The following is a 26265-nucleotide window of genomic DNA, read 5'->3' as shown; positions in this document are numbered from 1 at the left end:
AGACAAAGAGATTAATATACATAAAGTGTATTTTAATGTAATATAATAAAATTAATATAATCGAATATCTGGAAATTAAGAGATTAAAAAAAAATGTTTTGTACAAAAGTTACTTGGTCAAAGTGAGAAAAAAGATAGATATTAGTTTGATTTTGAGTGTTAATGCCAACGTCACTCTAGTTATTTTGAATGGAACCATTCTGATTTTTTTTATGTAAATCGATTTTTCACAATATTTTGTGTAAAAAGTTATAAGAATTTGATGGTGAAAAATTGATTAGTTACGAGATATTTTCCATTTTAATGTGACAAAATTTTATTTAAACTGTATATTTCGTAAAATATTCATCTTTCGATCAACCTCTTGATTTTCAGATATTCAACATAAAAGATTAAGATAATTATTAAATATATATATTTAATATATTAAAATAAAACGATCTGTGTGTATATTACTAAATTAAGGCACGCATATAAACAGATAAAACGTAATCTATAGTCTTGGTTTTCAATCTTTATATCTTTAAAATTATTACTTAAAATTAAAAATCGCAAAAGTACTTTTTATTCAATATTTCAAAAATTTTAATATTACTTATTTTGATTTATGAATTTCAGAATACTGATAAATATTAATATATGCGCAAACAGAAGGACATGTCATCGACGAATCATACATTTCGAATTCTTATGCATTTTAAAATAGCTTTGTATCATTCTAATTAGATAATTATTAATTGTTAAAATTACGTTTATGACGTTATCAAAAAATACTTTTTTAACTATTCAAACATATTAGCCATAAAAAGATATTTTATATATAGAAAATCGAAGAATTTTAAGACATTTTGTATTATTAAAGACTATATTTTTTATAGATTTTATAATTTAGATCGTATCTCTTTCCACCATGATGGACGTTCAAAGGTTTCTTTATCTTTGAAAAACCACTCCTTTATGTGTTTGTATACCTATATAAAAATTTTCAGTTTATTAATTAAAAAAATTATCTTCAAGATTAATTCAATGTAAAATATTGAATATGACACAGTATATATTATACCTCGCCATCGGACATTCCTAGAGGAGAATTAAGGATAAAATCTGGCGGTGCCAGTACATCGACCAGCGCAACTGTGTTGTCTAACAAATCTTTACACAAAGTTACAATTCCTTCCCGCAAAAAATTATCTATGTTACTAGTAGAAGAAGCGTAACCACACGCATACAAATCTCCCAATCTCTTTTCCAATGTCACAGCTCCGAACAGAGAACACAATTTGGTCAGTACATCTCGTTCATTTATTTTCCATTTCGGATCTTGCAAACATCTGATAAAGTACATCAGTAGAGCATGCTGCACAAAGAAAGATGAAAATAAAAAATTACATCAATTTGCATTCTACGATAGTATGATAAATCAGTTGTAGAGTATATTTATATAAAAAAGCATGTACGTTTTAATAATCGAATTTAAATAGCAAATTGTTTAAAACGTTGTTTCTTTTGCCAATTGAATATATAGGATGTTTCAGACCACCCGTCCACTTCTTTTATTTTGAAAAGAGATCATGCTAAGAAGTTGGAAAAGATACATTTATCATGAAAACCTATCTGAAGTTTCTGATGGTGGTACTTTCAGTTTTGAGAACCCCCCGGAAACCATTTCAAAAATTTTAAATTGCAACATGGGGCAATATGGGTATCGTTAGATAGAGCTTTTAAAAAAAAACAACTTTTGAAAAAAAAATTTAATATTACTTAGCATTAGAGAAAAATGATTAAAAAACGCTTGCAAAAATTGTAACGCTCGAGCTTCTAAATTATCTTAAAATATCGATATTATGGTATGATTACGAGAAAAACATAAACATGAGTCAAACTCGTGATACGGATCACGAACCAAACATAAATATACGGATGATTTATCATGTGGTTTCAACAAGACGATTGTTCGGCGCATTTCTCATTAATTGCAAGGGGCATAATTAACCAGCTTTTACTTCTGCAAAAGTCTTGAGGGCGATTGACAACATGAGACGAAGGATGGAAAGGTGTCTCCATCAAGGTGGCAGGCATTTTGAACATTTGTAATTAATTTTTGATTATTTCCGAGCGTCACAATAATTGCAAATGTTTTTTGTTTATTTGGTAATAATAAAAGATATCTAATTTTTTTTCAAACAAAAGTTGTTTCTTTTTAAAAGCTCTATTCAACGATACTCATGTTGCCCCATGTTGCAATTTAAAATTTTTGAGTTACCCCCGTTTCCTGTATTTCCGAGCGGTTCCCAAAACTAAAAGTACCACCATCAGAAAAACTTCAGATAAGCTTTCATGATAAATATATCTTTCCAATTTCTTAGCATCACCCATTTTTAAAATAAAAGGGCCGAATGAGTGGTCTGAAACATTCTTATATGTATGTATGTATAAATATATGTAATATTATATTTTTTATTTACCTCTCCGTATACGAGAGACAGAGTTCGCGCTAAAAACATTTGAGAATTGTTTTTTATGTCAAAATCAGACATTCCGTTTGATTTGAGATCCTTTACACGTTGATATGTTTTTTTCAAATAATAACACACCAACCATTTAAAAGTTAAGAGTAAATCTAAAACACAGAACATATTAATAATATTATTAATTGCAGGAAGCATAAGATGTTCATTGGATTAATAATTTTTAACAACATTTATTTTATTATAACACAAAACTAATTTTATCATACTCTCAGGTTTCAATGTATTTTCGATTGTAGATTGATTAAATTTAGTATTCAGTATTTGTTCTGCGTCAACAAGAAAATCCGCAGAACCAAGCGGAGATGGCACGGGTCGTCCATTAATTACATTAGTCCACTGGTTTAACAGCCAATTACTCGCTTGTTGGATAAGTATATTGTTCTCACCCTCATACGTACAGTTTGCATCGTTGTCAGCTCTTATGTCACCCAAACGTGACACTAAAAATAAGATAAATGTTATTAAAATATATAAGTAATATGTATAATCATTCAAAAATACTAAGGTGGATCAGAAAGTAAGCTTCCCTATATTTTATTACAATTTTTATTTACCATTTTATTATAATTTTAAATTAAACTTATTGAGTTAAAATAAAAATTAATGACTACTTTTCAATATAGTCTTCATGAAGATTAATACACCTATTCTACACGTCGATAAGAGTTTGAGATTATATTGAAAAATAGTCAGCTTAAATTTTAACACAAAAGTCCTAATAAAACAGGAATTAAATTTTTTAATCCATTCTAGTACCATAAATTTGTACAAAATCTCGTACTTACTTTTTAAATATCCATGACCGCCGCAAGACTCTCTGCAGTCTTGAATGGCATCACGAGCGATCCACGAACATAATGGTTTTGTTGCAGAAGACAACGCATGAATCTCTATTCCTATATCGGTGTTCAAATTTCCGCTCGTAAAACGGCTCACAAGAAATTCAACCATCGTTTTATAAAACTCATTCGAAAATATCTTCATTGCGTATGTCGCTGCTAAATGTGGGAAGATTCGCAATTGCTAAAACATATATGTGTTTCATGTAAATCGTGATTGCAATTTTTGTATCTTCTACAAATTATTATAAAAGGTGTTACGTCAACATACAGCTCAGTACGACCGGTTGCCTGCTCATAGGACCGGAAAGTCAGTAATGCAGGAAGAGATAATATTATAATATTCTTTTAGATATATGCTTTAAAATATTTATGTCACAAGTTCGCTATATTGTTGCAATTTAATTTCTAACAGCTTATTGCGTGTTAATAGCGTAACAGCTAATATACTTCGTCGAAAATGTAATCTGTATTATCTATTCCTGGCTTTTTTAACATGTTCCTTTCGAGGTTCAATCACCAAACTTTTATAGAATACTCTTTTTATATGTCTCAATATTCTTAAATTTTTTCAATTTTTTCGAGTTGGTATGACATGATGAAAAAAATGGAAAATCTTTGTTTTTTATTATTTTTTGATAATAGGACGGAAAATTATTTATTTTCTTGTAATAATTATAATAGTAATTATTGTAATAGTTATAATTATACTTAAATTTAAAAGTTGTATTTGTGAAAATTGTTTTTGTATAAAAAATATTTCTATTAAAAGAAACATGTTAAAAAGGCCACTTCTTAATTTCATTCTTTTTTTAAAAATCGAGCTTTGATTCGAGATTAATAAAAAAATATTTTTTTTGTATCTTTTGTTGATAAATGTTTAGAAAAAAATCGATAAGAGATCATCTCAAATATTTACAGAAAAAAGAAAATAAAAACTGAAAATGACGTTTTTCTCGATAACTTAGGAAATAATAGAGTTAAAGAGCTGAAGTTTTGAGGAAAATTTTTTTTACAGTGAGGACTTGACAGGCTAAATGTTATTTGAAAACTTGTCGAGAGCACTTTTAGTAGGCTTATTCAATTATAGTCTTTGAAGAAATTCTGATACGTACTTGCATTTGGTATTCTATAATTGATAGTTCATCATCCTCGTCCGTAGGACCAAACTGTTTCCTGACTGCAGAATATCGTATGGCTATTGTCACTGCGAGGCTCATATAGTGTGAGGCTATCAAGACAACACTAGTACGACCTGATGATAGTGTGGCCATTAACGAACCTAGTACACACAAAAAGTGGAAATTGAATCAATCGCGAAAAAATTAACAAAAGTGTTGAAAAAAAGAATTGTCCAAAGATAAAATCTCTTAATATATGTCTTAACGGGTCCAAATGTGTGCAAACATCTATGTATTATTTTTTGCATAAATTATAATAAAAATTAATTTTAATTGAAGTTTTTTGAAAATAAACTTGAAAGTAGCTAAACAAAAAATGAAAATATACAGAATATTTCAGGCCACTCGTCCACCTGTTATTTTGAAAATGGGTGATGTTAAAAAGTTGAGAAGACATATTTATTATGAAAGCCTATTTGAAGTTTCTGATGGTAGTACTTTTAGTTTTGGGAATCGCTCGAAAATACAGAAACGGGGGCAACTCAAAAATTTTAAATTGCAACATGGGGCACCATGGGTATCATTGGATAGAGCTTTTAAAAAGAAACCACTTTTGTTTGAAAAAAAATTAGATATCTTTTTATTGTTACCAAGAAATGAACAAAAAACATTTGCAATTATTGTGACGCTCGGAAATGATCAAAAATTAATTACAAATGTTTAAAATGCCTGCCACCTTGATGGAGACACCTTTCCATCCTTCGTCTCATGTTGTCAATCGCCCTCAAGACTTCTGCAGAAGTAAAAGCTGGTTAATTGTGCCCCTTGCAATTAACGAGAAATGCGCCGAACAATCGTCTTGTTAAAACCACATGACAAATCATCCGTATTTATGTTTGGTTCGTGATCCGTATCACGAGTTTGACTCATGTTTATGTTTTTCTCGTAACCATACCATAATATTGATATTTTAAGATAATTTAGAAGTTCGAGCGTTACAATCATTGCAAGCAGTTTTTTATTATTTCTCTCTAATGCTAAGTCATGTCAACATTTTTTTTTTTCAAATCAAAGTTGTTTCTTTTTAAAAGCTCTATTAAACGATACTCATGTTGCCCCATGTTGCAATTAAAAATTTTTGTAATGCCCCCCATTTCCGGTATTTCCGGGAGTTCCCAAAACTGAAAGTACCACCATCGAAAACTTCAGATAGGCTTTCATGATAAATATGTCTTTTCCAACTTCTTAGGCCTAATCTACAATGTGCTCTTTGTTTTCTGTTTCTTAGAAATTAATCCAATCTTGTACAATTGATTAATTTGTAAAGAAACAAGAAGCAAAGAGCACATTGTAGATTAGGCTTTAGCATCACCTCTTTTCAAAATAAAAGGGATGGACGAGTGGTCTGAAACATCCTGTAAAAGAATGGCTCATTTGTAAACACATATTTATTAAGATCTTTCGATTTATTTTGAAGTATTCTAAATCCTCCTAAGAAGGGAGGGTATGGGTAAAAAAATCGATTTTTTAAGCATAATTTTGAAGTATGATATTTTAAGAATGTTTTTGTGAAATTATAAGCTAAAAAAAAATTCATAAAATTAATCCTTGCTTTGATCCGTCTAGGTATATGTTCCTTCTTATAAAATATTTTACTCTTTTTTTTCAACATCCTCTATATGTGATGTTATAGCTCTTTTGGTATATTACTTGCCAAACACCAATACCTACCATATCTTTTTCGTCTGTCTTTTACAGCGAATACATACTCTCCATCCTCGTTGACATCAGCCGCACGATTTAACAGAGAAGTATGCGGTATAGAATACTTGTCGAATATTATGAACCCATTATCTATTCCATTGAATCCTATTTTTTCGCCCATGTCACCAATGGTGACACCAGGAAAAGGTAAATGAGTTTTCGGATCTCGAATTGGTACGATAAAAAGATGCAGGCCATGTTTCACTCCGTCTGCTGTAATTAGCTGGGCATATATGAGAGCATGCGTAGCACATTTTCCTATTCATAAAATTGATAAAATTAATACAAATAAAGAGTAATGAAAAGAATTGCCTTGATACCCAAAGAGCCCACGATATTTATGATAAATATTTTGACTATTTATTTTTTTGAAATAAATAATTTAATGCATATAAAATACAATAAATATTTTATATTTATTTTATATATATCAGGAGAAAAAAAAATCATAAAACTATATTATTAAAATGCAATTTAAATACTTTAATATTATAATAATTATAAATTAATATTATACAATTAAATTTTATATAATAAATATAAAATTAAATTAATATAAAATGTTATATTATTAAATTACTATTACAATATTTAATATTGTAAGATTAAATATTGTAATATTAATTTAATAGTATAATATTTTATATTAATTTACTATTATAATATTTACAGTAAGTGAAGAATAAGTATTCGTAGTAATATTTTCATTAATTTATTAATTCAGTTAATTTCATTGACTAAAGTCGAAACTCACCTAAACCGCCTGACCAACATTTTGCGGCTTCAAAATCTGGTGTGTGAAAAATAAAACTTTTTGTCGCCGTATTATACGTTGCTGTCGTTTGAATGCCTTTTGCATTAGAGCCATGAGAAATTTCAGTTAGAGCAAAGCAACAAATATACTAAACAATTAATATATATAATGAATATTATGCTTTATACTAAATGTCTCTATGTGCTTTATAATAAATGTCTCTATGTTTTGTTCATATTTACATTTCCGTTGTTCAATTCTCCAACAAAATGATGATGTTGTTTAGTGCCTAACGCTAATATAGTAGTTAGTACCATGCCGTTCAGAAGACATATTTTTAATGCTACAGATCCGTCATATTGGAAAGTATAAAAGAATTTTTCCCGCATTTGCAGTGGCTAAAAAAATTACGCAAAAATATAGAATCTGAATGTTGAAAGCAACAGTTTATTTTTATATTAATATCTCGAATTGGTAAGAATTTATAAGAAAAATAATTTTTGTTCTTGCAACTTTATGTTACTGTAATTAGATAATAATTAGATTATAATTACATTTATATTTTTGTCACGAAGTACTTTTAGTTGAGCATTGGAGCGTCTTCGAGCTTCATCCAAACTTATCGGGCCTGTCGGCCTTTGAAATACTGGATTGGTTCTGATAAATTCCCATAATTTTTTCTAAACATTTAATCATTTAGAGTATAGTTCTGTAATATGAGTTACATAGCTGTAGATGTAACGCATATATTAAAATTTATCAATTTCAATACCTGAAATCGCACGTGATCCTCGCCTTCTAAAGTTAACTTGAACGATCTCCAATCAAACGTCGCTCGCTTTCTGTAAGCATCTAATGGTCCATTGGGCATGTCCTTAATTAAATTACTAACGGTGGCCATTGCGTGTTTTTTTCCTTTTCGAATTTATAATATAATCATAAAGTATTTTACAAATAAATATAACGATTATAAGAAAATCTTATCATTATCGATATTAATAGACAGAATATTAATATGCATGGTTATTTCTTTTTTGTATATTGTTTTACAAATATTTATTATTTTTTACAAATATATTTAGTATATTTTTAATGCTATCTGCTTAGATCAGTTGCACAAGCAAAGGGATAATTGATATTTGATGCAATATTAAAAATTTTAGTTGGGTTTTCATTTTCCTTTCTCTCAAAAATTTTAATATATATATATATATATATATATATATATACATATACATATATACAGCCAGCTTCAGAGTCTTTATTTGTGTTTTATTAAAAATACAAACTTTATTAAAAATATGTTTCCCTAAATGTGATGTTAAAAATATGTGTAAAAGCTGTCTTAAAAAAATGTCTTAAGCTGAGTTAGTGACGTTAGTGACATAAAAATAATTTTTAATCGTTAATCTTAGATTAATTTGACTATTATTTATGATAAAAAAGGATTCTATTATTAAATACTAAAGGCAATAACTATTAAATAAGAACTTTAATAATTATGTAAAAATAATGCAAGACAAAAGACTACAAAAATTAAAAAAAAAAACATACTTAACAAACATGTTTATTATTGTATTCTCTGGATTTTCATCAATATCAAAGATTAAAAATATTATAAACAGTCAGGAGTGAAAGAAAACAATTGTATATGAAATAAATTCGGATGTACGAAAATTAATAAATTACAAATAAAAAAAATAAACAAAATACAAAAAATAGCAACGATTATACGCAATAATATAGTTATTTCCGAATATTTTGAAAGCAAGCGACAGTTAAAAAATTATCCGTTACACAGTTTTTCCGCCACAAGAACTTGCGGCAAGAAAAATTCGAAATCAGAGTGCCGTCTAAAAAACAATAATTTAAAATCAATCGGAACAGAATATTAAATACTACACTAATATTAAAATAGATTTACCGTCGAAGGATTTGTGTAAAATCTGAGAGTAAAATCAGTCAACCAAATTTTCGTGATCTCTCGGTCTGATGATACACGTAATGTGGTGAAAATAGAAGCCTGACAAACATGTGATGACTGTTCAAGATCAAAACACAAACGTAAATAATGCAACCTAAATATGTAAACAAAAAAGAAAAACATATAGAAAGCTGTTAAAAATATTTAAAATTTTCTTAACGTCTTAATAATAGAAAGATAAGTAGAATGATTCGATGTCGCTCTGCAAATTTAACTCTAATTTTTGCCTCTTAATGAAAATTATCTCAGATTTACATAAGACGTCTAAAATAACAAGGCTTCCTGTCCAAAATTCTTATACCATCCTAATTGAAATCATAACTCTTATTAATTCTGTGATTTGTGATGAGCGAACTCTGAGGACAGGATCTATTAATATACGATTGTTCTGAGATATCTTCAATTCTCTTTATCTAGCTGATATAAAAGGTATCGGAATTTTTTAATAGCAGAGTTAAATTTCTTTGACAACGATTTATACAGTATAAGAAAAACAAGAAGAATCTTTAAAATAATGTGATAGATTTTTTTATATCATCTCGGAGAGTCAGAATCGGATCACCTGTAAGTCTTTCAACTTACAAAACTTTAAAATCGGTCAGTTTTTTTATGTTTATATTATGTTTTTAGATTCTTCACATCTTTCTCTAAGAAAGAAATATTCTTGTTTCATTTCGTTAAAACTAACTGTTTTCAAGAAAAACGCATTTGATCGATAGAAAGTAAACCTTGATTCGTAATAATAGAATAATGATTTTGAAAATGATACAAAAATACATATTACAAATAAATTACAAAAAGATACAAGTAAAATGAAATTATAAATGATTCTGGGATATTATGGTGGGTGCAGGATTCATCAATTCGTCATGCGCGGAAATGCGTTCGATGGAAATCATTTCCAACATTTTTTTGTAAATTTGACTAAACTCGTTTTCTTTTAAACAATTTTAATATACAATTTGTAATTTTGTATTATTTTGAAAATTATTATTCAATTACGACTAAAGGTTTACTTTCTATCGATCAAATGCGTTTTTCTTGAAAATAGTTAGTTTTAACGAAATGAAACAAGAATACCTTTTTCTTAGAGGAAGATATGAAGAATCTAAAAACATAATTTAAAAATAAAAAAACCGACCAGCTTTAAAGTTTTTATAAGTTAAAAAACTTACAGATGATCCGATTCTGACTCTCCGAGATGATATAAAAAAATCTATCACATTATTTTAAAGATCTTCAGTTAATAATAAAAAAAGTTCTTATACATTATCACTTTTTGTATTTTATTTTTTTTTATATTTGTAATTTTTTAATTTTTGTACATCCGAATTTACTTTATACGATTGTTTTGTTCTCTAACTGTTGGTTATATTTTTAGCCTTTGATACTAATGAGAGTCTAAAAAATACAATGATAAAAACGTTTGTTATTTGCATTTTTTTTTTAATTTTTGTAAAATCTTTTTGTCTTACACTACTTTTATATAATTATTAAAGTTCACGCATTTAATTGTAAATACTAACTTTGCTTACTTTGCTGCTTGAGCTTCTTTTTTTACATTTAGTTAATTATTGGAGCCTTATTTTTATATTAAAGGCAGTAAATTCAAATTTCTCTTTTGCTAGAGCATTTTAATAGCTTGACACGTAGACTTACTGTATTCCAATTCTGCCGTCTGTCAGTATACTGAAAAATATATTATTTATAGAGATGTGTGTTTCTTTTTGTATGTATTCTTTACTTCATATATTGCGTTTATCAGTTAAGACCAGACACAGGCAGTTTGTCACTATTACATAATCTCACGAATTTAACATACTTCGCGAACATATAAAAGACAAGAAAAAATACGCTATATATTTATATACAATATATATGTACATATTTAATCTCTAAAATAAGTAATTATTAATTGTATATATATATATTAAATAAAATTCGCAATAGATGATTCATCGTATAAAGTCGAGTTGACATACTTTTTTCTTTGTTTTTTTCTGTCGATTTACTCATGCTTTGTTACATGATTTGTTACACTCACTTAATTATCATATAAATTCCATATTTTTGTAGCAGAATAATGATCACGTTACAATACGTTTACTTGTTATATGAATTTTTCTTATTGCATTACATAATTCTTTATAATCATAAATCACGTTATTCTGACTCAAAGTCTCTTATAAAAAGAAAGCGGATTTATTTACCTTTCCTAGAAATCTTGTCTTGTAAATCTTGTAAGTCTTTCCAGTAATCTTGTTTTTCCGACAGCTCTTGGAGAACAGAGCATCAGATATTTGGAGAAAACTATAATAGATTCATTCGTCTGAAAATTAAATAAAGACAATGATTCGTTTTTTTATAATCGGGTTAAAAGTCATACACGGTAAAAAAATTATGCGTGATAAATATGTATAAGTACTACTCCAAAGAAAACTCAAATTTTTTTTATTGTAATCAACAAAACTAGTGCGAAGATAATATGTACAAGTGTTTTTACGAAGGCCCAAGCCTTTTTATAAGTTTGAAATGAAAAAGTTACATAAATATAAATTTATTCATCATCGTTCATAAGATCTTCAAAAAAAGTTGATAGAAAGGAAAAAAATACATGAATGCGATTGCAATGATTTGGAAAAGCGAAGTTCCACGTAAGTTTGCAACTTTCCACGCGAAACGAGGTGGACGGGGCCTCCCTTGCACCTCCCCTCCCCCTTCCATGTGTGTATGTGTGTATGTAAGGTTACAACGGAGTTTTCTTTGGAGTAGTACTTATGCATATTTATCTTATGTTAACATTTTCTTGTTTTTTATCATTTCTGATTACTATACTTCAATGTAAAATTAACATACAGCTGATATGTTTGTTATTTTTATAACATTTTCATGCGTTACATTTATGTCAACTCCATAACTTAACACTTTGTGTACATCTCTTAGAAATGGAATGTTATTTAGAGTTTTTAACACATCATTAACAATCATTTTAAACAATCAATGTTAATGTTTTCAAAATCACTTTAACATTTTAAGAAAAGTTAAAATAAATCTTTGAGCAATCATAAACTTTAAGTTTTGTGTTAATTACTTAACATTTCTAGTTTGTCAATAAGTAACTCACAATAAATGATTTTCACTTAAAATTTAGAGTGGATTTTCTGAGACATGTAAAAAAATGTTAAAATTAGCATTTTATATTTGACTGTGCAAGTAAGATTTATTGCATTATTGTTAGGTTATAAAATTAAAAAAAAATTAAATCAAAAACATAAATAAAACATAAGCGCAAAAAATCTTTACAAATTCGTTAATACACATCATTTATAAACATTCAATTATTCATTGATAAACATCAATCTTTAGTGTCACGAAATGTTATAATAGTTATGTAATAATAGCGAATAAAGAGAAGCAAGTTTTTATTTTTTATAGATTATGTTGCGCATCTTTTTACAGATATTGAATCATAAATACGAACAAACAAATCTTGAATTAAGAATAGATAGCCGTCAGATTTCAATGATAATGTAAATGCTGGGAAATATATGATAAGTTTTTTATTTGTTTTTTTTATGTATTTACACATATATTCGCATTTATCATTTAATATCTGTAAAGAGATTTTATCATAATTTTTATGGATTATAAAAAGTTAATTTGCCAAATTTTTGCGGCTTAAAACTATTAGATCTTGTCTAATATATCAAAAACTTTAAAATTTCAAGTGCGTTGTAAAATGATTGTAGTGATTATTTTTTTTAATTCTCTTATCTACAAAAAGATACACACTATAATTTTATAAAAAAATTGAAAAAAATTGGTAAAAATTTGGCAAATTAACTTTTTATAATCCATAAAAATTATGATAAAATTTATGAGATTTTTAGACAAGTTTATAATTTTCAAAGGAAAATTACATAAATACAAATTTCTTCGTGTTTATGTCAATTTTCTGTAAACGAAAAAAAAAATATAATTTTAGAATAAAAACAACGGGTTAATTAAAACGACCTGACTAGTCAAAATTATTTAATTTATTCACACTGTGTGTGAAGCCCCGTCGTTTTAATTAACCCGTTGTTTATAATTAAATACTAGCGACTTTAATCTCTAACTTATAATTTAAAATAAAAACTTCAAGCAGTATTTAGGAGTATTAATTATAAGAAAATTAAATGCAAACATAATTTTGGAAATAATAAAATTATTTCAGATAATTATTTACATAATTATTTATACAATTATTTATTTCAACATGACAGATAGTATATCTAAATATAATAATTATATATTCACAAATCTGAATTTTCTAACAGAACATTATATCTTAACAAAAACTCTAATGATTAAAATAATTTATTTAGTGAAATAAGGTCTGCTTCGATTTCTATTGAATCAATCCATCTAACATATTTAAGATAGGTCGGATATATGCAAGATTACTGGCAATCGTGTTGCATAAATAAACGCAATCGTCTGCAAACGAGATTATTAATAATTTATATCGTGAAAGAACGCAAAGAGATAAAAAATTCCAAGAGTTCAATGCGAACAAAAGATTCGAATGTGATTAGACACCAAGTGGAAATATAAGCAGTATTTCGACATGCGCTTCGAGATGACGGTAATCATTATTCTTTTCTCGCAATTTATCCGTGCTATTGTTGAAAGGTAAGACAATTCGTGTAACATAATCTTGTGTTTGGAAAAAGAATGCACTTTCTGCACTTATAAAATATATGCATAGACAGCACACGATTTTTATGATAAATATTAATAAATAGTTTCACTACTTTTTTTGAAATATTACACGCACGGTAAAAAATTTTGCGTTAAAGAGTGGCAAAAAGATTTGTCTTTTGGCCCATTTTTTGGACCGTGAATTTCAAACTTTTTTTTATGCCAAATAGTACTATATGATGGGATATTAATCCCAGAGAAATTTTAAGATGAGCATAGACACGGTTCCGGAGATATGAAGGGGTAAAAGTGATGGTTTCACATATATTTGAAGAAAAAAATCATAAAAACTATATTTATGTTATTAAAATGTACTATTAAAGTATAAATTAAATATTTTATATATAATACTTACAATAAAAATAAAAAATAAATATTGTTAATATTTTGTTGTAAATACACTGGCGATCAAAATTATCGCATATGTAAATTTATGCAAAATTTTGCATGATTTCAAATAAGCATAACTCCGTCAAAAATGGTCGTATTTGAAAAATGTTTTTTTTTATTTTAAAGCTTAAAGTCTCTACTTTGAAAAGCATTTGTTAAATTTCAAATTTCTCTTTTCCCCTTTCCGCCGCCCTTTTAAAAGTGAGGACGTGTTTCGTTTCCAAAAAATTGCATAGTTTGACGCACTCCACGGGGTGGAATAAATTTTTTTCGCCAATATCACGACAACCATCGTAAAATTTAGACTTTCCTTGTTTTTGAAATCATGCAAAATTTTGCATAAATTTACATATGCGATAATTTTGATCGCCAGTGTATTTCTCAAATATTTCCTGGGATATTCATGATAAATCTTTATGATCTGTTCAATCTAATTGTAAGATTACAAAGATATTTTATGAAATACTTTAATAAATATTTATAAAATATTAAAATAATTATTATATAAATATTTTGTATATATTTCATGAATATCGTGTGCTGAGTAAAAAAGTTTTGCTTTTCTATTCGCGATTATAAATGTTTAAAGAAAATTGAAAAGTCATGAAAAAGAAAATTAGCTTGGAATCGAATTATCCTTGAGAAAAAAATTACTTCCGTCACGGTTGCGAATTTTATTTGCACGTGCTGACAGAATACTTTTTTATACTTAAAAAAAAGAGAGTTAATTAAATCATTAAAGTGAAGAAAAAAATCCTTGCCTTACATTTATTAATATAAATTAATTTGTGTATTATAGCGAATATTAATTGATTCAAATTACTTACCAAGTATTATAATCAATTACAGTTAATGATTTAGATGTGTTGCTTGATTCCGTGATCAGAGTCTGTGAATTAATAAATAGTCTACTTGAAAAATGCACGATAAAAATCCTCTGTAGAGAAGTGTTCGTAAAATCCATCTCGCACTCTTATGTAATATAACAGGAACAATTCTGAACGACTACAACGATGTGCACGTGAGATGGACGATCTGAAATCAGTGATCGAGCGAATCGTAGAGGAAATCGCCGCACGCAGCAACTGTATAATCTTTATTACCGATACTACCTATCGGAGGTTGATTGATATCCGCGCCATTAAAATGTCTTCTTTTTTATCAAAATATGACGTAAGTGTTACGGCATTATTTACGCAACCAAAAAGTTTTCTGCGCAAAAAATTTAAAAAAAGAAACACGTTGCATAAGGTTGCCGAGTAATCGCCGAGAAACTTTGAGTTGACGGCGACATTATAGCGGCATTAATAAGAACTCTGTCATTATGCTCTTCCTTTTTATCTCGCATTGTCTGAATCATTCTCTCTCTTTCTATCTCGCATTGTCGTTTAAAACTGACCTTTTGACAACCAAATTATTCTTGCGTGCCATTTTTAAATAAAACGGTATTTCAATGAAACAACACTATAAATACTTCAGCACATTTATAAAATACTTCGAAAACTAAGCTTAACAAGAAATATATCATGTGAAGAAATACCATTTTTTACTTCTTTAGACAGCTGTCAAATCGCTTTTTTTCCATATAAGTAGGCTTATTTTGACACTCATTTTATAGCTATTTAATTGTCAAGGGAAAAGCTTAGTTTTCAGACAATTTTATAAATTTTATATTTTTGTGCTAAAGCTGTAGTCTTGTTTCATCGAAATATCTTTTTATTTAAAAATGGTACGCAAGAATTCTCAAAGTATTATTTCTCGCTTATGGTTTAAGTATAATTGCACGTGCAACAAAATAAGTTTTAACATTGTACAAACGAATTATAATGTCTTCTTTTTTAATTACGTCAAATTTATATAATCAAATTCGATGATAAAAAATGATAAATAATAAATGATTTAATTAAAATGATAATTTCCTTATAAATGAGTATCGTGTGTCTTTTTATTTATCAGATCGGAGTACGCGATAATCAAGATTTTCCACGATCGAGGAAATTAAAGAGAATACTTGAGAGTGTCAAAGCGACAGGTTGTGATGCGTATGTTATATTAATTGCTAATGGACTGCTAACGTCACGATTTTTGCAATATGTTGAAAGGTAAGCAATTCAAGGCATAGTCTAGCAGTATAAAAAATGAGTTTTAAGAATTTTTTTAAAGAATATTATAAATTAATCTTTTAAGCATTTTACATATATTTTTATTGATATTTAAACAATTGGTATAGTTTTAAATCTTGGATATTTAAGTTTTTTTAAGTTTTTTTTGTTTAATATGAGCTCTGTGTAATTAATTGAAATAAAAAAAGGCCTATTTTTATATCGTCGGATATTTTTGGAATACTAAACTCAATTATTATAAAAAAAATTTTTAAATAACTAATGATCATTTTAGAATTAGATATTTTAATTTTACTGAAAAATTTCATTTTTTAAAGGTCAGAAAAATATTAAATATTAATTTTTTAAATTTCATTAGATTTAGTATCTTTTCAAAAAAGTGTTCACTTGCATTAAAAAAAAAAAAATTATTTGATCCACACTTTCAAGATATATACCAACTTTGAAAACAGTATTTTGAGAGAGACGCGTGTTTTTCTTAAAACTCTGTTAAAAGTCTTATAACTTTGTCAATTTTGTGACTTTTTCAATAAACAAGAATATAAATAGCTCTCTTTGAAATAAGAATAATATCGTCAATGGCTGTAGATAATTTAAAAAAGTAGAAACTTAGCGACTTGATTTCAATACCCGTTGAAGGATGGAAAAGGCGCGTTTTTTAGAGAATAAATAAAATAAAATAAAAGCAAGTCACCAAACTGTACAGGTACTTAGTAACTTTCTGTACTTACAATATTCGGTTGTTCTGCAAAATTATTTCTCTTAAGCACGCCGTTTAATTCCAGTGTCGATCGATTACTGTAAACATATGTTAAGGTAGACTCGTTTATATACAAGATTATGACTTGGAGATATTTGAGTACAACGTAGGTGAGTCAAATGTCGAGAATGCTTAAGATTAGGATTTCCGTACACAAATCACAAATTAAAAGAAATACCAATAACCAGTCTGTCATTACGAATCATAGACATATACGACCACGAATTTAATTGGAATAACGTCGAGATACTGAATGAAGATCCTTTCTATATTAAAAGATTTAATATTGGAAATGGTATTTATTAAAAGACAAAAAAATGGTTTAAACTTACAAATGAACAGAGAAAATCTACCGACATTATACCATGACGCGATAAACAAGCGATAAACAAAAATCTCAAAGTCATGATCAGTGCCGGTTTTAGCATGACTGACGTCCCGGGAAAAAATGATGGTGGCTCCCCACTTAAGGTCATGAATATCAATTAGTAATTTTCAGTAATAATCATGATCGCACTAATGAGAATTCGGGGGCACAGGCGGCGCCCCTAAAAATTTGGCGCCTTGGACGGTTGCCCGACTGCGCCCTACCCAAACCCCGGCACTGGTCATAATCTTGTATATGTCGTAGGCAAATGGTTATTTTAGGAAAATAGCTTTTGACTAGGTAAATGCTATCTGGCGTGTACGTACTAAAAAGTACATCTTGGAAAAGAACGCTTATAGATTCCCATCTAAGCATAGGGGGACGGGGCTTCGCCCCGTCCTCATAAAAAAATATAACAAAATTTAAGAGTGCAGAAACTACCAAGGCTGACAGTACAGCCAGATAACCATTTGCCTAGTCAAAAGCTATTTTCCTAAAATAACCATGTGCCTACGACATATATAAACGGGCCTACTTTAACATACGTTTGACAGTAATCGATCGAAACTAGTAGAACTAAACGGCGTGCTTAAGAGAAATAGTTTTGCGGAACAACCGAATATTGTAAGTATAGAAAGTTACTAAGTACCTGTACAATTTGGTGACTTGCTTTTATTTTATTTTATTTATTCTCTAAAAAACTCGCCTTTTCCATCCTTCTAGGATTCAAGAGTTATTGAAATCAAGTCGCTAAGCTTCCACTTTTTTAAATTAAAATTCAAGTTGATTTTCCAACCTTGGAGGTTAATTGAAGGAAAAACTATGAATTTACATAGCATGCAAAGTTATAATTTACTTAATTCTAAGTTTAGATTTTGTGCTTTATAAAGAATTTTGTAAAATATCACATAAGAGCATTTAAGTTTTATCATCGTAACACTATACTAACATTGCGCTGAGGAGGGTTCAAAGTAGGAGCCGAAACGTTCGTTTTTCCGTATTAACTGTAGTTTATTAATCAGCTTTAACTTTTAAGTCACTTATTTTTTGTATAATTATTGCTTAAAATACACTGATTATCGAAATTATATTTTTTAATTCGTTACCATATGATACGTTTTAATTTTGTCTCGCTCTCTACAGCCATTGACGATATTATTCTTTTTCAATAAAATTTGAAGAGAATATATTTAGATATTATTTTTCTTAGAAAATGTAAAAAAAAAATAAATTTTTTAACTCTCTAAAATAAGGTGAGTCTTCAAGTCGCATTCGATTTTTCCAGAGAACGTTTGATTAACACGCGTGGTCGCTTTTTATTTCTGCACGACAGTCGGCTCTTTAGACCCGAATTGCACTATATCTGGAAGCGAATTGTTAACGTGGTATTCGTACGACGATACAACACGTACAGGTATCGTTCTGGTGAACGAATCGCTGCTGATCGAATCGATCTCGATACTGTTTATTATCCGTCGCCTATAAGAGATTTTACGGCAATCAAGTATATTGACACATGGCGCGATGGCAAATTACGTTACGGCCACAACCACTATATGTCAAAAACAGCTGATCTTCACGGTAACAGTTTACGGTTAGTATGTATAATATTAAATTTTTTGTTTTTGAGCTGGAAAATCTGAAAAAAGAAGAAAAAAAAGAAGAAAATTGTTATTTAAGTTGCTTTTTGAACAATAAATTCAAAGATAAATTCAATGCAGCTTTTGAAGAATAGAGTGATATATTAATCTTTTTAATACATAGAAAAATAGTATAGTCTAAATTTTTGAATTTTTAAATTTCTAAAATTTATTAAATGAAAAATGTAATTATAATAATTGTTTCAATGTATTACAATGTTTAATTAGTTTAATTTCTCATTAAAATTTGCAGAGTTGCAATTTTCGAACATATACCGGCAGTGACAAAAGCGTCGCGAAATTACTATCAAGAAGGCACAATTGCAGACTCTAAAGCCTTGGGTATTGAATTTGAAGTACGTATTAAGAGAGGCAAAATAGAGCAAGAAATTAAATAAAAACCCAAAAAATAAAAAGAAAGATTTTTATATAAAAATATTTTAAATAAATAAATTAAAAAATAAAATAATTTAGTTATAAATTTGAATTTCTTTATAAAAGTAAAATAATATAATATAATCATAATATAATATAATCATAAAAAATATATTAATATAACAAAATATATTAAAATAAATTAAATCAAGTAGCATATTAAATATTAATTTTGTTTAGATTTTAATAGTACAAATGGATCTAAAGATTATTAAAACGATTAATTGTAAGTTTCTACGAAATTTCGGATATGACTTCCTTGAATATTTTAAATACCCACGAATAAATATAAGAAAAAATATTTCTTTAGCTCTTCCTTCTCATTTCTTTGCCATGTCATTACAGAATAAACGTTTCAGAAATTGCGATTGTAATGAAAAATCAATTGTTGCAGTTAATCCGAATTGTAGCAAAAGCGATGAACTTTAAAGCAAATTATTACATGCCCTTTAATATCGCGGATGACAAATGGGGTAAAGCAGGGGAGAACGATAGTTATACAGGTCTTCTTGGAGAAGCAATTGCTGGGAACGCTGATTTCTTTCTCGGAGATCTATATTACACCATACATAATTTGAATTACTTCGATCTATCCACGCCGTATAACACGGAATGCCTCACCTTTCTAACGCCGGAATCGCTGACCGATAACTCGTGGAAATTATTGATATTGCCTTTCAGGTATGTACAGTGTACATATGGAAATTATCTTTTTTTTAAAAAAACAAAAAAAATTTCTATAAACAAAGATTCTAGAAGAGTTAACGGCACATAATTATCCGGATCGCACACAATATTTATAAAATATATATACGAAATAATTATAATAATTATTTGAATATTTTATATCAAAATATTTTTGTAATCTTAGATTCATCATAAAAATTTTTCATAAATATCTTAGTAGAAATATTTACGAAATACTACAAATATTTATTTTACTTACTCTATAAAATATTTATATAATATTAAAAAAAAAAAATAGTAAAAGTATATATATGAATATTTAACATATAATTATCGTGTGCTGTTTGATTAATGAAATAGCACGACTTTTGCAGACTGAATGCATGGATAGCAGTCCTTTGCACCCTGCTGATAGGCGGTGGAGGTCTTCACGTGCTCGCAGTGTTCTACAAGAAGTACATAGAATTGCAGACGTGTCCGAAACGAGGCAAGGAAACAAATGCGTACTCTAAAACAAAGGGTCTGTATCTGTTCACCGATCTCCAGAACAGCATGCTGTATATGTACGGTATGTTACTGCAGGTCTCGTTGCCTCGCTTACCGAATACCTGGACCGTAAGGATATTCATCGGCTGGTGGTGGATTTACAGCATCTTGGTGACGGTCATTTATCGCGCTAGCATGACGGCTACCCTCTCGCATCCCATTGCAGTGTACAGTATACACACATACGCACCCACACACGCACACACGCGCCCGCACACACACAAACACACACACTTAACAGAGAATATACATTTTATATATATATATATATATATATATATATATACAGCATCCTGGACAGCACACGATATTTCTGATAAATATTGATAAATATTTTAAATATTTATTTTTTATAATATTATATAAATATTTTATACTATATTTATATTAATAAATTTATATTATTCATATAATTCATATAAATTTTTATATATATATATTGAGAGCAAAAAATAATAAAAATTGTATTTACCATATTGAAATATAGATTAAATATTTTATGCAATATTTATGATAAGTAAAAAATAAATATTTGTAATATTTATTTTGTGTAAATACTTGCTGTTGTATGATAAATCTTTTCAAATCTCGACGATCTGTTTAATCTAAGATTACAAAAACACATATTCGAAATATTTTAATAAATATTTATAAAATATTGAAATCATTATTATAAATATAGTGTATATATATTTTATAAATATTGTGTGTCGTCTGGAATATATGTAATTATATTGTAAGACCACATCAGACGTTCTATTCGCTATTTTTTATTTATTTCTATTAGACAGATTTTACAACAATTTGAAGTTTTCCCGATAAATCCATCGAAATCTCGATGAAATCATATTCTTTTTAATTTCGGTTAAAACAAAATATTAATTTGACAATGAGTGTTGTTGCTACCAAGATATGCAATAATCAAGAAAGTATGATAAATAACATCTTTGATATTTTTTGTTAGTTTCTGATCAATTGATTAATTGATCACAAAAGACAAGAAATCGTATATTTATATATATTATATTTTTTTTATATTTATATATTTATTCGGGCAAAGAAGAGACATACTCAATGAGCATAAGTCACTTATTGCTGCAAATAAAATTCAAATTATTTAATGTCGTAAAGATTACATAATTGATATTTATTTTTAAATTTTTAAAAAGTTTTCATAGACGTTAAGTACAGATGCTTTTCTAATAAATCTTTTATATAAAGCATTTTTTGATATCTGGAATAGCTATCGAGATATATCGAGAAAAGCCGAACGTTAGCACAAAAGATAGTTTCCCTTAAAATTAGAATCGTTTTTTTCTTACATCAAAACATTAAAAATTTTTAAATTTCCTCTCCTGCCTCCTTACTACCCTCTATAAGGCTCCCGAGTAATCACCGTGACCATATTAGAATCGTGACATCATAAGCGAGAAATAATACTCTGATGAAACAAGATTACAAATCGCTTTAACACATTTGTAAAATTGTTCGAAACCTAAGTTTTTCCTTGAAAGAGAGAGCATAATGACAGGGCTCTTATTTCTACCAGCTATGGCAGCTATGGTTATTGCCACCATCAACTTAGAGTTTCTCAGCGACTACTCGGGAGCCTTTGAGATATTCCTTTGTCTATTTCTAATAAAAAACCTTTTAAATTAAAAAAATTAACAAATTTCAATTTTATTTCCTTTGGTATTAAATATCAGAGGAAATAAAAATTAAAATTTATTAATTTTAACAGCATTAAATTTTAATGCTGTTTACTTACTCATTACTGTAGAGTAACTATCGATACTTTGGCGCAACTGACGAGATCATCGCTGGCGGTAGGAGGGTGGAACGAGGAAAGCAAAGAGTTTTTCCTCGCTTCTTCAGATCCGTATAGCCAGGAGATCGGCAATAAGTTCGAGTTGGTCGAAAACGAGGAGGATGCCGTCGACTGGGTGGCCAACGGGACGTTCGGTTATTACGAGAACTCGTATTTATTACGACACATTCGTGGAAAACGGATATTCGAGGAGGAAAACGGTGAAACAAATAAAAGCGGAAAAGACACCGGATCGGGAATGAAGTATAATTTACACATTATGGAGGAATGTGTCGTCCACATGCCGATCGCGTTAGGACTGGAAAAGAATTCTCCGTTGAAACCCCACGTAGATTTATGGGTATTTCGTTTAATAATATTAATTTACGAGTTATTTATATAATAGATTAAAATTATAGATTAGATTAAACAGATCGTCGAGATTTGAAAAGATTTATCATACAACATTCTAACAAATATTTACACAAAATAAATATTACAAATATTTATTTTTTACTTATCATAAATATTGTATAAAATATTTAATCTATATTTTAATATATCAAATACAATTTTTATAATTTTCTTCTTTTATAATGTATATAAACTAACAATGTAACTATGTAAAATATGTACATAAAATATGTATATAATATACATAAAAAATTTATATATAATATTTCAAAGAAATAACAAAAAACAGAAATAGAAAAAAATATATATAAATGTTTATCACAAATATTACGTGCTGTCTGGAATATGATGTTGTTATTCTTAGCAACAAATCTGGGCAAAGGAAAAATTTAGTAATTTATTATTTAAAAATTTGAATTAAAAGCCAGATAAGTTTATTATTTCCATATATGAAATTTTGCTTTCCAAAGATTTAAAATATATTTTGAACAATGAAGAATTTATTATATATATTAATGACCAAGATTGAAAAGTAAAATGCGTTAGAAATTTCATTCATAATAAAAAAAAATTTTTGTTGGATAACAACTAACGAATTCAATCGTCATTTTTAAACAGTCATTTTATTCGAATCTACGTGGCATGATCTTTATGCAAACAAACACACATAAGAAAGATTAAATTCTTCAAAAAAATTAATAAATAATATTGATAAAATTTAACGATTTTCATTTTAAAAGATATGTAATTCTTATAAACTCTTGTATGTTAAAAATAAAGTTTATTAGTAAATTACATATTATGGATATATGTATATTAGGATTTTGAAATTGCATAAAATTAAAATTGCAATTTTTATCATATTTACAAATCTATTTTAAAAAATTTAGAAAATCTATTTTTGTTTATACTTTTAGAATTTTGAGATTTTAAGAAAAAAGTTGGTTTTGCAATGTTTTTGAAAAAAGTTTTTTTTTATTCAATATATATTAAGATTCAACATTATTATTAAAATTATTGTACATTTTGCTATCAATATCGCTTTAATTAAATTTTAATATAAAAAAAATTCAATTTTATGTATACGTTTTATACATAATTTATCTTTATAATAGCGTTAAAAAAGTAACAATAATTATAATAAATTATAATAACTTGTTATTTTTAAATAATAATAACAAGTTATTTTTTAAAATCGGTACGAGATTTTTATAAAGTAATTTTCTCATAAAGAATGTCTTCCCTTTTGCTTTTTTTATATTGTTGATAGAAGCAAAGTTTTTGCACATTATATATATTTAGTTATTTTAGTTTATTAAAAATTCTAATATATATTCTAGGTCAGACGAATAACAGAAATTGGTTTGGTGCGCAAGTGGCTGAGCGACGTCATGGAATGGTCCAAAATCACCGAGTCTCGGCAAAAATCGGATTCTGAAGCAGCGTTGGTGAATCTGCGTAAATTGTACGGCGCTCTCATTGCTTTGGCAATTGGTTATTTGCTCAGCTTTATGGCTTTATTTGGCGAAATAATACATTGGAGATACGTTGTCTTGAGAGATCCCAACTACGACAAATATCATCTAGATATGTTCTATAAGAACGACAATAAATCTAAAACTTGAGTGGTAATTTTTATCTTTATTTTGTAATGTATAAAAAAATTATTAATTAACAAGAGAATATAGAAAAAACCATTCCTAAATTATTATTGGTTCTTAATTTTTAATAGTGAAACATTGAAACAAAATATTTAAAAAAATAGTAGATAAGTATATTTCTTTATAAGTTAAATAAGCTCCTGTGCTCCACCTTCAGGAGAGCGTATTTTAATAGATCTCACAGTACATAACAAAAAAATAAAGATTTAAAATATATTATTGCATAGTTTACGCGCTTTTTTCATTAGTTAAGTGAGATTTTGCGCGCGATAAAAAGGACGTTTCTAGTCATTTTGAATTTAATGAAATAAATGTATTATTAAAACGAGAGGCCCGGATAGAAATGGAATCAGAACTGATAATTGGTTTTTAGTTCAGCAACCGGTTTTTTTAGTCGGATCGAAACTGTAAAGCGGAGTAAAAGCACGTGCGCGCACTGACAGTACGCCGGCCGGACTCGGAATGAATGATTCACGGCTGTCACGGCTGTCACGAGTCACGTACGCCGTACGCGGCGGCCTCGCCTATCTTATTACGGAATGCATGACGTCAAGGAGAAGGGAGAGTATGCTCTCTCTTCTTGTGTTAACTAATATAATACGCACTATTATGTGATAAAATATGACGCGTTGAAATATGTATATCAAGTGATTCTAAAATACGCAAAATTTGTTAACTGAAATAATATTATTATGCGATATATTTAACGCGTTTTAAAGCGTGTACGTGAAACGCGATTACGAAATATAATGCGTAAAGTACTTTAATCAAAGCAATTTTATGATTTGCAGTGTACAATGATTTTATTTTCTTGTTAACGATTATTTGTGAAAAATAGAAATTTTCTAAGATATAATTAATTGTACGTATATTGTATCCTACAGATTTATTGTATTAAATAATATTCTTTATGTGCGCATATATATATATATATATATGCATCATAATTTCAATAATATTATAAAAAATATTTTAATAATAACGCATATACACACACACATATATACACATATAATTAAATGCTTTTATCAAAATTATTGAAAAGCTATTTTATATATATTTTATTATATAAATTAGAAATTATATTTTATTTATATATTAAACACACACAATGATTTTTGCGATTGAAATATGATTAAAAATTATCCGAATTATATTTTATTTTAGGTCACTTTATTGTCACAAAAATTTCATTAGAATTCATTACAATTATATTTAAATGAATAAAATAAAAAGTAAAAGTTTAAGTTTTTTATTAATAAGATGTTTATATTATAGGCAAATAAAGAAAAGTCCTCGATGATTGAATCATCGAAAGCAGGAACGAGTAAGGAGCAAGAGGAAGATAACTTATAACATCAAGGAATTTTGAAATTAGTCTCTCTTATCAAACTTATCTATAATTTTTCATATATAATATGTCATCTTAAGGAAAATCAAATTTTCATATTTCGTATTTTATCAGTTTGAGAATAATTTTAATAGATTAATTTTTGTAAGATTTTTGCGATTTAAATTGCGATACCATGCACGACATAATTCGAATAATTTTTGATCTCATTTTAATCATTAATTTTTAATTAAATATACAATTATAAATATGTAATTATAATTTTGATTATACATATATTTAATTAAAAATTACATAAAATCTTATTAAAATTCATAATTCATTCTCAAATATTTTTCGATTCATATA

At 27.7% G+C, this 26265-nt stretch overlaps 2 protein-coding genes across 6 annotated transcripts; one reads left to right on the top strand and one right to left on the bottom strand.

Moving 5' to 3' along the window:
* Positions 1 to 459: 459 nt before the first annotated feature.
* Positions 460 to 17038, bottom strand: LOC140667426 (peroxisomal acyl-coenzyme A oxidase 3-like). 5 transcript variants are annotated; one of them, XM_072895357.1, is made up of 15 exons: positions 16981 to 17038; positions 14954 to 15161; positions 11204 to 11322; positions 10653 to 10682; positions 7782 to 7924; positions 7564 to 7689; positions 7252 to 7407; positions 7010 to 7157; positions 6223 to 6513; positions 4486 to 4652; positions 3317 to 3554; positions 2738 to 2971; positions 2466 to 2620; positions 1064 to 1357; positions 460 to 971 (listed from the first exon to the last, which is right to left on the bottom strand). In XM_072895357.1, the coding sequence occupies exons 5-15, from the start codon at positions 7908 to 7910 to the stop codon at positions 882 to 884; spliced, it is 2028 nt and encodes a 675-aa protein (XP_072751458.1). In that variant the 5' UTR covers positions 7911 to 7924; positions 10653 to 10682; positions 11204 to 11322; positions 14954 to 15161; positions 16981 to 17038; the 3' UTR covers positions 460 to 881. The 5 variants fall into 5 exon arrangements, with proteins under 5 accessions (XP_072751458.1, XP_072751456.1, XP_072751459.1 ...); XM_072895355.1 differs by lacking the exons at positions 10653 to 10682; positions 11204 to 11322; positions 14954 to 15161; positions 16981 to 17038 and adding exons at positions 8564 to 8862; positions 8934 to 9087; XM_072895358.1 differs by lacking the exons at positions 11204 to 11322; positions 14954 to 15161; positions 16981 to 17038 and having other exon boundaries at positions 10529 to 10663.
* On the top strand, positions 13421 to 25489 carry Ir68a (Ionotropic receptor 68a). The gene is made up of 9 exons (XM_072895368.1): positions 13421 to 13667; positions 15116 to 15299; positions 16083 to 16228; positions 18662 to 18970; positions 19270 to 19372; positions 19846 to 20132; positions 20513 to 20851; positions 22465 to 22852; positions 24246 to 25489. The coding sequence occupies exons 1-9, from the start codon at positions 13603 to 13605 to the stop codon at positions 24528 to 24530; spliced, it is 2106 nt and encodes a 701-aa protein (XP_072751469.1). The 5' UTR covers positions 13421 to 13602; the 3' UTR covers positions 24531 to 25489.
* The last annotated feature ends 776 nt before the right edge of the window (positions 25490 to 26265 follow it).

Source organism: Anoplolepis gracilipes, chromosome 7 (assembly GCF_047496725.1).
Source record: "Anoplolepis gracilipes chromosome 7, ASM4749672v1, whole genome shotgun sequence".
Taxonomy (NCBI): Eukaryota; Metazoa; Arthropoda; class Insecta; order Hymenoptera; family Formicidae; genus Anoplolepis; species Anoplolepis gracilipes.
This window is presented reverse-complemented; position numbering and strand designations above follow the sequence as displayed.

What these genes read in the sequence shown, in the direction of transcription:
- LOC140667426 (XM_072895357.1), bottom strand. Translation starts at nt 7,910, where the DNA reads ATGGCCACCGTTAGTAATTTAATTAAGGACATGCCCAATGGACCATTA. An exon ending in AGGATCACGTGCGATTTCAG is followed by an intron (nt 7,690 to 7,781) that starts GTATTGAAATTG and finishes TTAAATGTTTAG; the next exon opens with AAAAAATTATGGGAATTTAT. An exon ending in TTATAGAATACCAAATGCAA is followed by an intron (nt 3,555 to 4,485) that starts GTACGTATCAGA and finishes TATATGTTTTAG; the next exon opens with CAATTGCGAATCTTCCCACA.
- Ir68a (XM_072895368.1), top strand. Translation starts at nt 13,603, where the DNA reads ATGCGCTTCGAGATGACGGTAATCATTATTCTTTTCTCGCAATTTATC. An exon ending in ATCCGTGCTATTGTTGAAAG is followed by an intron (nt 13,668 to 15,115) that starts GTAAGACAATTC and finishes GTAATATAACAG; the next exon opens with GAACAATTCTGAACGACTAC. An exon ending in CTTCACGGTAACAGTTTACG is followed by an intron (nt 18,971 to 19,269) that starts GTTAGTATGTAT and finishes TAAAATTTGCAG; the next exon opens with AGTTGCAATTTTCGAACATA.